Raw genomic sequence first — 13,804 nt, forward strand, 5'->3', positions numbered from 1 at the left:
GCTGCCTGCAATGACAAAGCTGGAGATCAGAGGATGCCAAAAAAAGGACCCTGTCATTGGGCCAGTTATGCACTTCAAGACACTTAACAGAAAGCCAAGACGTGGAGAAAGGTTGGAGAAAGGAAAAGATGCTCTGCTTCTCTTAAAAGAGTGGAGGAGGCTGGTGGTTAAAGAAGGAATTCTTTACAGACATGTTAAAAATGTAATGGGACAGTCGTTTGCTCAGCTGGTCTTGCCAGAGAAAATGAAACTTCTGGCTAAAACAAGTCTTCATGACAACTCTGGTCATTTTGGATTTGAGCGCACCTTGAATCTGTTCCGGGAACGATTCTTTTGGCCCAGAATGCATTGTGAAATAAAGTCCTGGTGTGAGCAGTGTGAAAGATGTTGTCTGAGAAAAACTCCAACAGCTGGAAATAGAGCTCCGCTGGTGAGCATTCACCATAAGGCCCCTATGGAACTCATCTGCATGGATTTCCTTGTCCTGGAGAAGTCAAAGGGAGGAATTGAGAATGTTCTGGTGGTCACTGATCACTTCTCAAGATTCGCCCAGGCTTACCCCACAAAAGACCAGAAGGCTGTTACTGTGGCGAGAGTGCTGTGGAAGAATTTCTTCTGTCGATTTGGTTTCCCAGCAAGACTACATGCAGATCAGGGCAGAAATTTCGAGAGTACAGTGGTGAAGGAGCTGTGTAAGCTGACAGGAATCAGAAGGACTCATACCAGTCCCTACCACCCACAGGGCAATGGGAACACAGAGAGATTTAACAGGACTCTAATGAATATGTTAGGCACTCTTGATCCTGATCAGAAGCCCAGGTGGCATGAATACATTGATGCACTGACACATGCTTACAACTGCACTCAACACGATTCGACTGGTTTCTCCCCATACTTCTTGATGTATGGCAGACATCCACGACTGCCTGTTGATCTCCTTTTTGGTCTGTCTACAGCAACAGAGGCATGTGAGTACAGTGAATATGTGCAGACTCTGCATGAATGCTTGACCTATGCTTATGATGAAGCAGACAGAATGTGGAGGCATGCTAAAGATCTTCAGAAAAAGCACTATGATAAGAAAGCCAAAAGCCACATGTTCGAACCTGGTGACAGAGTGATGGTGAAAGTCTGTCATGTCGAGGGGAGACAAAAGCTGGCTGATAGGTGGGAACCATGCCCATATGTGGTTGTAAAGAAACAGGCAGGAATTCCAGTGTATGTTGTCCGTCCGGAAGATGGTGGCAGGGAAAGAGTCATCCACCGCAATCTTCTGTCCCAGTGTATGTTTTTCCCGGTGGGTTCCAGGTACCTATGCCGAGAAGAGTCTAACATGGAGGAAGTGTCTGGAATGGACTCAAGTGTTTCCGAGGAAGAAGATGCCCACATGGGTGGAGAAAGTGGCACTATCACGCAGTGTACAAGTGTGGAATTGCCAGAATTTGTTGAGGAAGAGTGTGAACAGTATGAGAGTCGGTTGGAAGAGACAATGAGTGAAAAGGGAAAACATGAGGATCAGACACCATTGGAAATCCCAAATCCTGAGCAGCAATGGAGGAGATATCCTCACCGGGAAAGGCGCCCACCAAATAGACTCTCTTTGGAGATACATGTTGTCCAAATTGAAAGTGACGAGGAGAAGGTAGAGAGGGGAAGGGAATTGTGGGAAAGGGCTAAGGCGAAGAAGAAGCTTTGCCTAAGCAATACACACACCCCACACAAACACTTCAAAGAGATTCCTAAAATTGAAATTGACTTAAAGATGTTGTTTTTTAAGTGATGACTGGGACTGCATCATTTAAAGAGAGGGTGGATGTGGGGAAGATGTAATATGTTCCTCCAGCAGTAGATGGAGGTGTGGTTCGGCCACAATGCTCTTCCTTTGTGACAAGGTAAGGAGGGTTTTTTTTCCATCCGTTAAATTTATGTAATTATTATGACCATCCATGTTATATGTGGAGATATAGTGTTATTAGAGAGGTTTACTAACGTGTATACGCAGTTATTTTGATGGATGGTTTCGTATTTCTGATATTATTTCATATGTTGTAAATCCCATGTGGTGGAGTATACGGTTTTCTTATATTGTATTGTGTTCGAGGTTTATCTCTGTATTTTGTAGTTTTATTGCTTGTATTTCGTCTATATCTTTAGTTTTCTTTAATTTAAGTTTATTTGTGATTGGCTGCAACTACAGCTAAATTTGCTGCCTTTGGATGTTAATTTGTTATTGACACAATGCTCTTCCTTTGTGACAAGATGGCTGATGTGTACCAGACAAATAAAAAAATACAGAAAGCTTCACTGCTGTGACACAACAACGGTCTTGGTGTCCTGCTCTTACACCCAATACATCACACAACTTAGAGACAATTGGGGGAGCACATCAACGAAGAGGGTTACATATGCTTTAATTCTTAGTTTAATTCTTGTTATTTTGTTTAATATTGTCTGCAAGTATGTCAAGAATTTAAGGTTAATTTACGTCTTTTGTGCTTTATTTATACCAGTTCTGACGGCAATGAAGAAATGACCAATAAAGGAACATCTGAACAAATAAATGCCCGTTAAAACCCAGGAACGACTCGAGCCTTTATTTAACCTGAAGGGGAGTAACAGTAGAAGTTTCTCTAGAAGTCTTTCTGATAGTTTCTACAGGCCGGTTTACTACAACAGTAGAAAACAATTCTGAAATGATGTGTTATAGTTTTGGTGTCCCACCCCAAGATTTTAAGTGGCCCCATCTGGCCACCCCTATGAAAAATTTCTGGAGGCGCCACTGTAAATATATCCTGGAATATATAGGCGAAAAACGTCTACAACACTAGAAACCGGCAATGAATGCCAACGAATAACAACGAATCGACAAGAAACCTGAGAATGAGGGAAACATTAAATAGGGAAGCGCTACATAGGATAATTACAAAAGAGATGAGGAGCCAGGTGACCAGGATTTAATAATAATGTAATGATAACGGGAAACAAGAGGGCGGGGCTAAGAGACCAGACAGGAGGACACGTGGTGCACAATAACAAAAAATCCACGCACCTCCACACATAACGCCCGTATGACATGGTTCTGTCATGACAGTCCAGTGAGTTGGAGAACTCGAGACCAGATAGACAGAGTCCTGACACACCCAGATGGGGACTGTCTGAAATCACTTTTGCAGGGTTTGTGCTTCATGCTATAGAAAGCTTAAAACCCTTGTAGCATGTTGCATTTCAAGTCAAACCAGTTCACACAAAATCACAGCATCACAAACATGACATACATACACCAAGGGACTAATGGATAATCTAAGGGATAATGTACAGACAGCAGGTTGTTATTGCAGAAATAACTCCTGACAGTGTGATCAGGATCCGACGCAGAGCGAATCGCACTTAAGGGGCTTATTTCGTGATAGCTGCTTGAACATTATCCCGCTCATTACACGTCTACTTGCCCCATGAGAAAAAACTGGACATGAAATGTTAATTTTAAAAAATATTTTATTATAGCTAATTTAAACCGAATGCAGACTTTCCACGATGAAAAGCTGTATACTTTCGGTTTTAAGGTAAGAAATGACGTTCAAATGTCACGAACAGGCAATTAGGTTTTATCATTTGTAAATATAATGTCACATATGTTATAAAATACATAATTATATTTCATTTGTCAAAAAAAATCTCAAAATGATATGCTGCATCTGGGTGGGCGTGTGTTATTAGTTTTGAGAGGTTATTATCTGGGAACAACGAACCTGCCAATGTCACGACTGTCCAATCAGAATCAATCATTCCAACAATTCCTCAGTGACTTTGTTTTCTTATGACTGGTGTCAAAATTAGTTGTCAAGAGATTTAATATTATGGAAGGTTCTTTTTTTACAAGTGATCAAAATCTAGTCTAATTTTGGACTTTGAAGGGCATGTACTGGGATGAAATGCAAGATGTTTTAAGAAATCAAATAAGGTCATTTTGTCAAAATCCCTTTTGTCAGGGTCTGCTTTCAATCAAAAATCTATTGCAAGGTGATGGTATTTACCTTTTCTCTTTATTGTACCACAAAGATAAAACAGTTATTTTGTTTTCAAAAACTCCAGGGAAAAAGTCACTATAAGTATCAGTCTAAGAAACTTTGGCAGGATCACAGTTTGACTAAAATAACATTTCAAGAGGCATAAGAAGAATCCTAATTTTTCCATCAATAACATTATGAAATATAAAATACAGTGCTTGTAAATTAAGGCATTGCTAATATTTCTTCTGCCCTTCAGACAGTGTATTATGACATGTTTTTAAACATTATGACCATATTTCCTCTAACAAAATGTCTTCAAAGTAAATAAAAGAACTAAAGCTACACCATAACAAACCATTTGAAACATTGAACATTGAAATTATGCCTGTGGTCTTCTAGGGTGGTAGAGTGTTCTCCAGGCAGGCAACATGACGACTCCTCCATAAATTCCATTGAAAGATGCTGCTTATAAACATCTGTTGTGTCCTTGAGCAGAGCATGTTACTCCAAAGGGATGTACATCCCTTAAATTCCACTGGCCATGGTTATATGGGAATAAATTATGATAGAGATGGCAGACATTTGATTGTTTTTTCTCGATCAATCCAACTTCATTACTATCTGTCTTTACCTTGAGCACACCTGTCAGTCAGAGGTCAGTGAGGCACTGGCTTGAGGAAGTCTCTACAAAAACACATCCTCGTGACTGGCCACCTTGCAAGTCAATAACTCTGTTCCGTCCTCGCTCATCACCTCTTGTCTGAAGTTGGGCTGCTCCCAGAAATGAGTCCAACAGCAAACCTTTTTTCCATAGCTACTCATGAATGAAACACACACACACAAACAGTAATGTAACACACCAGTAATCTAAACATTATTCTCTACAGTGTGGTTAAATTTACTGCCTATAAAAGGAACTGATGAGTGTATGAATACACGTCTAAAAGGGATTACAGATTTGTGCTTCAAATTTCTTGGGTGTTTGCCCATAACAGCTGGTGTAGGATCGGTTTTCCATCCCACGACCTTAAAGGAGCGATGAATTAAGATATCAATTTTAACCTGTGCTTTTGTTAAATATGAGAGATTATTCAAGCAAACATCCTGTAAAAACTGAAAAACAGAACTGAAAACGCCCCTGCTACTGAAACTACAACTGTTATTGACAACAGGCCCAGCGAACGCCAGATTCTGGAATGCACCTATCTATACATCGACATAGATAGGTTGAACACGTCCTCCACAGAAGAAAATCAACGACTACTTCTCTAGCCCCGCACTTTGGTTCGAACAAGACCGCACTCAAGTAACACAAGTTGGGCGAAACAGTTGGAGCGAGCAATCAATAAACATGCCGTTAAAGATCGCAAAATATTTTGCAGTCAGTGCCTGGTTGTGGAAGAACACAGTCGCTGCATAACCTTCCTTTGAATTCCGATATTAGTAATGCATGGTGGAAGTTCATTTTTTTAACATTTGAGACCCTTGATCGCGGTGATCTTCTGTCTGGTTCGCGATCACGGGTTTCAAATGCTGATAGGTATGGATATCATTAAACACCATACAACTATAGGCTATACAAACTATATGCAAAGCCTTACCATCACATCTGGGAAATAAGTCAGTCAATTTGGGTAAAATCATTTCAGGCTTCATTTATCCTGTGCGAATGCGCCACATGACATACAGATGTGGGGAGGTAATTTCGAAATCACACAAGGTCCCCAGATAATACTAATCCTGTGCGGTTAGGGGGAATGTGTAGCCTAACGTTACGTGTCTAACCAAATTAATATCCAATCATAGCAGGGGGCTTTTACTTGCAAGTCTTCAATGCGTTTGTCGAGCTGGCCTCAAAACCTGAAAACTCCCAGTTCATGACACGTTTAATAAACAGACCGATCATTTAATTTCATAAAACCCCAATATTTAGTTTGGAGCCAATATTTTTTTGTGTTGCCAACACAATTCTAATACATGCAAGTATGAAAGAGGACACACCTTCAAGTCCTAGATTTCAGATCTTTAATCTGCACTTGGTTCACATTCCACACATGAAAGTTTTAAAAATGTTATCAGGACAGAAGAAAAAGCTATACAACCTTCTGAAAACAAGTGCATCTAACCTCAATGGAGATATGGGATTTTGGATTCCTTCTGTAAAAGATGGCTTTGATGTTCATTTCAGGGCTTCCATCTTTTTGGAAAATTCGGGTCCTGATAGTCTCCTCTTCACACCGGATTATAGCATACACACCAGGAGCTGTTATAGAGTGAAATGCAAAAGTCATGGGTTCTGTCATGAAATAGGGGAACCAAGAAGGAGAACCCAAGTGTAGGCGGCAGGTACAAAAACTCAAACTTTACTTAAACAAAAAACAAAAGATCCATGATGGGGTAAAACGAGAACTGAACATACATGAATTTGAAAACAAAGACTTCCCACGAGGGGGCAAAAACAGGAGAAAAGCAGGATTAACTAAAGTATTACACTAGGTAAGTATGGTCAAGACTAAGCATCAACCAAACACAGCAAAACGAAACGGAAAAGGACAGTAAAAAACAAGGGGCCCATTCTTTGCACGTTGCTTGCTACATCCAAGATCAAGTGAAACATCCGAGATGACCTAACCCTGCAAATCATGATCTGGATAATTCGGTTCTGCTTGACCTTTTGTGTACGATTAGAATATCTGGATTAAATTGTCTGGGATCATTGCTCATCCGTTTTTTGGAAAGGCAGCATATATCGATAGAAGAACTAGTGATCAGCAACACTGCTATTGGCTGGTTGTTACTTCAAAAGACGTAGTTACGTCCGTTTTTTCCCCTCTGCTTTAAGATTATTACAAATTTTAAAACCTTGTCAGGAACACTTCTAACAATGCACAGACAGATTACTTTCAGAGATATTTATACGATTTTAAAGCTTTAAAAATGTATTTTTTTTAAGTATATTTCGATAAACTAACTTTTAGTTCTTTTTTAATTAAGTTCTCTTTTTTAGTTCTTTATTGAAACGAGATGGTGTTTTCCCCCACAAAATAAAGGGTTTTATACCCATCAGTGTTCATTATACTGAGGAAAGTGTCTGAAGACTGTCCATTTCAATTACATTTCATAAATTGGATAAACTAAGTATAGCACTTGCAGGAGTCCACATCATCTGAAAGGCATTCATCTGCTGAGTAAGCACGGAAATGTTGTACAGAGATGAGGAAAATATGATTTAATCATGCTATGTTATTGCTTTTAATGTATTGTGAATTATTGATTTATCTCCACAAAAGACACAAGAGGCATAAACTTTATGTCTTATGTTATGTTTTAATGTCTTTAAAGGGCCGCAATCCTAGAAAATTAACTTTTAAATGTTTATCTACCAGAAATTGAGTCACTAGCATAGGTGCAGAAACACCCTGTAATTATACAAATCCATCTATTCTTCTTTTTACAATCTCCTTTAAAACCCAACAGTGACACAAACAGGCTGTTGTATCCTATTTCATGATTCTGTCCTGACTTGAGCTGCAGTGTAACAGCTTTGGGTCACGGAAGGATGTCTTCAAACAGTCCCATCATAAATGTGAAAGAAGATTGTTGACTTGTGCAGATTCAGGTCATTTTGATTCAGTGCTAGTGATACTGTTGGTGCACATTAGGTCATACACCATCTAAGAGATTTAATCAGTCAGCTTCCTTATCGATTTAGTTCCTTTTTGCTTAATATTATTACTAATGATATTACGATTATTATTTCCTGCAAATATTATCATTTATTTTTAGGCCTATTATGCAGTCTATGACATTAGTCAACACTGAAAGACACATACAATACGTATTGACATCATCATGACTTTATAATCTTTAGTTCCCTTGTATAATAGTTATTGGTAAAAACAGTTTTACAAACTGGGGTCTTACGAGAATGAAATACCACAAATTTGCAAATGGCAGGACAGACTGCATTTCTATATATACTGTATATATACATACAGTTGTGCTCAAAAGTTTACATACCCCTGGCAGAATCTGGAAAAAGCTGAAACCATTTTCAGAGGTTTACTCCCACCTGACTTTAAATCAATCGTGTTGACTATGTGGGCAGCACTGAATATTTCTATCTATTGTAATAGTTGTGTATGAGTCTCTTGATTGTCCTCAATATAAAAAGAGGAATTTTAACATCATGCAGTCTGCTTATCCAGAAATGCTGAAAAAGCAAAAATTGTGGAGGACCTGGGTGACTGTTTTGAAGATCAGTGGACAGTCTAATAACTCATGACAATCAAGAAACCGTTAAACAACTATGACTAAACATAAAAACGGTCATTGATTGCTTAGGTAACATCATTCAGTATTGAGAATCAGGGGTATGTAAACTTTTGCCCTGGGCTATTATTAGAAATTTTGTTATTTTTCTTTAGTGTGAACTTTGTTAACATTTCTTTAGTGAAATAACTTGCTCAGGGCAGGACTAAATTAAAAATAAACCTTAATTTTCAAAAATCCTCTTATTCTTCTAAATGTTTCAGCTTTTTCCAGATTCTGCCAGGGCAATGTTAACTTTTGAGCACAACTGTATAATCTCTCTGTGCTTTTATATATTTAATATGAAGGTCCTACAAATTAATATGGCACATATCACCTTCACAAGAAAAAAACTATATATTTTTTATTCATTAATTTATATCGGTCCTCACCTAAGACTCGGTAAATAAAAATTATTCTATATATATTATATAACAATAATTATTTTTATAAAAGCAAAACATTGTGATCGTTGCATGTTAACTTTGTAAAACTCATTTTTTTAATCCTGTACCCTGCACAACAAGATGCTTTTGTATGAATGAAGCCGACTTGACTGCGTTATGGCCGCAATCTAATCCCTTTTTATATGAAATAAGCCTGCTTATTTAAACTAACGGACCTGTTGCTATGACAACAAGTCCAGGATGAGCGTTGAAGAACCAAACAATCCAAGATCATGAGAAATCGTCAACAATCATATCCAGCTACCTAAGTTACCAAGGTAGGAAGAACAGGCCTCAGGGCACTAAATAGGGGAGCAAACAAGGGAAAATTACACTAGCCAAGTGGAAGGGATAATTACAGTCAGGAAGCTAAATGAGGGGGCGGGGTCAAGACATGACAGGAGAGCACATGGCCACACAAAAAATAATTCAGCCATAAGACTATAAAAGCATGACAAGGTGAGTTAGGATCATGACAGGTTCGATCTGCATATACTAATAAAATATATGTACGAGCTGAGTGCGCTTGTCAGTTGCTTTGGATGAAAGTGCCTGCCAATTGCATAAATAGAATATTATAGTAAGAGGCACAGGATCTTCAGATCAGGTTATTTATCAGAGATGTGAAGTTACTGTATAGGCATGTCACCATTAATTCCGATTCATTAACCTATAGTTTCAATCTTGGAAAAATAGTTTTCTTACATACCAAAATTTTGTTTTAGATCGTGAGCCTATCTGTCAAAACCCAGGTAATGTTATTTTTGTGATTAACTGTTTTTTTTCATTCTGTCAAAATATTGCCCAGATATCTTTAACATTCAACGAGTAATGCAATGTCAAAAATTAAAGTCACAGTGAAATGAATAGTTAAATCAAACTTTTTTTGGGTCACTACAGACTAACAGAAGCATAATAAAATATATTGTTTTTGTTTATCTGAATAAAGGAAGTCATAAACATCTGGAAAGGCAAGCGTTTTTATCTTCAACAGATTTCTAATAATAACTCAATAATTAGTTTAGTTACAGACAATGCAGACTCTTCTTGATTGGCTGATGGACATGGACTTTTAACCTGTTTGTTTGGGCTTGCTGAAGCCAGAGGTTCTTAGAAGATGGACTGTAGTTACCGCCCTTGGCTCTGGAACACAACAATGCAACAACGAAGGAGCAGGCGGTTCTTTCTTTAACTCTCTGTAGAAAGAGGACAAACAATGAATAAGGAAAATCAAAACAGAGGCATGATTGCACCAGACATTAAAATGGAGGAATTAAATATTTATTTATCTTTACCTGAGGTACACATGTGAGCGTGAGAAAAAACGGAGTAGGAACTGTCCAGTATCTCCAGGCTGGAACGTAGTGGGGATGATAACATATCGACCAGGGCCAAGGGTCACACGGAGTGTGACACTTCGAGAGTCCATATACACTGAGCTAGCGGCTTGCTCACATAAACACTGTACCCGCCACACGCGATTCACCTCCACCTTAGAAAGTGACCAGTCTATTTAGAACTTAAAGTAATATTCAGAAAATGTCTTGCTTCTTTTCAGCTTCTTAGCAAACCTAAAATGTTGCATAAAAGACGAGCATATTTCGAACTTAAAAAAAAAAGATTAACCAGTAAAAAGCTATCAAGTCATCTTTTCCGGTAACACTTTACTTGAAGGGGTGTTCATAAGACTTACATGACACCTTCATAATCATGACATGACCGGACCTCGGTCATTTTTTTATATTCAAAAATAAAATGTCAAGCTCTCTGAATGATTATTTTGCCATTTAAACCAACCCATATCATATGAGTGTTTGCAATTCATCATGTTGCTGCGAGAAGCTAGCGCAGTGAACGGGGCTTGAGAGCGCGTTGAGTGAGAGCGCGGGTATGCCTCCATTTGTTGCCAGATGCACCTATTATACGTGTTTTTTTACTCGTTTTTCCAATTTATTGTGACACTTTGGGAGTCTTGGGACGTTTATAAAGTGTAAAGTTGAACGTTAGTGTTAGTGATATATTAATCTTATTCACAAAACACAAGCTTTGAACTTATTTCGGATATCTTTTTCTTTCTCTTTGAAATTGCTTGTTTTTCATAGCAATATCTGGCAACATTGTACATTAATAAAAAAAAAAGCTTACAGACAAACTGTAACTTAATTGCTGACAGGAAGATACCACCATTGGTAAGACAAACGCAGTGATCATCGTTAATATCTGAAAGAAATGATTAACACCAACAAAAACAATAGCATAATACAAATATGTTTGTTACAGAATGAAATAGGCTATGCCATTGCCAAATAACGTTACTGACCAGCAGGATGACGTCTCATGCTCTTTAGTTAACCTTAAGTCATCAAAAAACATAAATTAAAGCAGTGTTTTCAACTGGTGGGTCGCAAATACGTTTTGAGTGGGTTGCGGAGTGTGCATTCAAAGAAACAACAAATGAATTCTGTTTTTTTCTGACGCTAGACTTTTATTTTGACAGACGTGCGTGAAAGCGGTTGACTATCAAAAACGCTTTTTCCTCATTCAGTATTTACGGTCAAATGAGATGTTGTCAAGTTTTATATCGGTGTCATTATTCTAACGTTTTTATAACTTGTTATAAAATAAAAATTCCCTCACCTAAAAAAAAACGAACTTTCCAGTCCTGTCAGTCATAGGCTACTGTGCTCGTTGCGCGCAAATTTACCATGGTAACAGACCTTAACCCTCAAAATGCTACTTTATTTTTACTGTGTTTTTGTAATGTATTTCTAAATGACTGTGGTCTCGTCACACATACCAACTATTAACAAAAACTATTTTGGAACTGCTACCTTACCTAAGGTTACTTATACGGTACCTCATATTCATACAGTGTATCTATCTATCTATCTACTTATATATATATATATATATTAGTGGTGGGCATAGATTAATTTTTTTAATCCCAAGATTAATCTAGATTAAAATGGCTCATTTGAATTCTGCCGAAGGCATTCAGAATGTGTGCTACCCAAATAATGACTAAAAGTAAGTCTTTGAGAACGGGTGTCTAAAGCCAGGTGGCGCATTAGACCAGGGGCTCATCTCCTGTTTCCAAAATGCATCACAAACTGCTTGAGAAAGCTGTTCTACTATGATAATTGGTGATGAAAATTAAATTATGTTCAATAAAATGAACTTGTGACTCCTGAGATAGGCGCAGGCTCCCCGTGACCCGAGGTAGTTCGGATAAGCGGTAGAAAATGGATGGATGGAAAATGAACTTGTGTTTACTTCCGCATTAGCTAAGGGATGATTTGCGTTTAGGTGGTACTTGAGACTGGAAGAGCTCCTACAGTATATTTACATTTAGTCATTTCGCAGACGCTTTTATCCAAAGAGACTTACAAAGAGTGAGGGAGCAACAAGCGATATGTCATACAGGAGCCATAATACATTAGATCTCGAAACAAAGTTACTGGTTTCAACTAAAGCTAGACCGCTACCTGTTGAGAGAAAGTGTTTTTTTTAAACCAATTCCGCATTGCACAAGGTGCAAACAACCTTAGTCTTGTCGATGTTTCCATTGGGAAGCTTTTTTAAAATTAATATTCCCTGAAGCAAACCCGGCGGCTTCATAGCTGCATCCATGTTAGCACGTCACGTTTGATGCGGTAATTTCACAGTAACGTTATGTTGTGTTCAGACCAAACGCGAATGGCGTGTCAAGCGCGAGTGATTTATATGTTAATGCAAAGAGCCAATAGCTGGGTTTCAGTCACGTGATTATGATGACGCTCGAAGGCGGGGCGATTTCAGATGGAGGGCAGGAAGTAAATATGGAGAATACGTCTATGGAGGAAACCGTTGCGGAGAGTCCGTATTGTATGAAATTAGGACCAGTTTCAAGCAAAATATACAAGGAGTTAGTAAACAGATATGTTGGTCGTGACCCGTTACTCGTGAAGATGATTGAGCTTTTATGTCGAACTTGAAGATTTGCCAACAGTGGATGCTGTTGACATCACCAACTATCTATCATTTTGACTATTGTTATAAGTGTGGTCTTTGTAAGTTCTGGCTGTTGTTTAATATAAATGCAAACATTAAATGCCATTGAGAAGACAGAATTATAAATGGTGGTTTATTTACAATATTAGATTTTTCAACAATTGTTATAATAAGAACATGGTGTGCAATAACAGATTAGATTCCATTTCATTACATATAATACATATAGCCAGTACAATTGGACTAGTCACTAGCCCTCGTCACTAGTTTTACACAAGTGTAATACTTTTATCCACTGGTCACTAGTCACGCTGCTTCGGTTCGGAACTTTCGGCTGTCTGTGTCAGATCCTGGCTCTCATCTGTCTGTTGGAGATCCAACATAGCCTCTGCACATTTCGACCGTCTTTGTTGGTCTTCCTTGAGCGTCATCCTCTGCTCTCGTTTGAGAGATGCCTCTGATTTGGGTTTAGTTTTTGGGGACCTTAGGTTGACCGTCGGAGCCCAATCTACCGACTCAACGTCACCCAAAGCGCTAGGGCAGTCAAAAAAGCCCAAATGAACTGCATATTAAACATACTGTTAACTTTATAATAATTACTAAGTAAAGAGCATTTAACGAAAACCGAATGCTATATAAACACAGACACAAAAAACAATTTGGCTATATAACATAACCTCCGACGAAGTGGTCGCTGCACACACGGGCATTAACAGACCCTGCTCCTCCCGACCGCAGAAGTTCGTTAAAAATCCACTTTTTACGGCGTTGTTCTGTGAACTTTTTACATTTCTCACATTTATGAGTGACAATCTTTGGTACTCTGTAAAATCCTTTTCTCTGTTTGAACGATTGGAGCAGCCGTAAACTACACAAAACATTGGCATTTTTTCAGACGGCACTGGCAGATCCTCAACTATTTTACTTCCTGCCCTCCATCTGAATTTCGCGCTCTCACGATGCAGCATCGTGACGTCACGTGAAACCAACCTATAGACCTACTTGCTGCGCGAATGAAGCCCTGCTTATGAGATGATGAGGCGGCTT

The 13,804-nt window shown here is 38.5% G+C and overlaps 1 protein-coding gene across 1 annotated transcript in view; it reads right to left on the reverse strand.

The window, feature by feature from the left end:
- Window positions 1-4,099: 4,099 nt before the first annotated feature.
- LOC130410840 (calpain-5-like) overlaps window positions 4,100-13,804 on the reverse strand; it is a 40,051-nt gene continuing 30,346 nt past the window's right edge. Inside the window, exons 10-13 of the mRNA XM_056735797.1 lie at window positions 10,063-10,259; window positions 9,845-9,963; window positions 6,137-6,273; window positions 4,100-4,824 (exon numbers count right to left, since the gene is read on the reverse strand). Of these exons, the coding sequence (XP_056591775.1) occupies window positions 4,660-4,824; window positions 6,137-6,273; window positions 9,845-9,963; window positions 10,063-10,259 (618 nt within the window). The 3' untranslated portion in view covers window positions 4,100-4,659. The remainder of the gene's footprint in view (window positions 4,825-6,136; window positions 6,274-9,844; window positions 9,964-10,062; window positions 10,260-13,804) is intronic.

Source organism: Triplophysa dalaica, chromosome 1 (genome assembly GCF_015846415.1).
Source record: "Triplophysa dalaica isolate WHDGS20190420 chromosome 1, ASM1584641v1, whole genome shotgun sequence".
Classification (NCBI taxonomy): domain Eukaryota; kingdom Metazoa; phylum Chordata; class Actinopteri; order Cypriniformes; family Nemacheilidae; genus Triplophysa; species Triplophysa dalaica.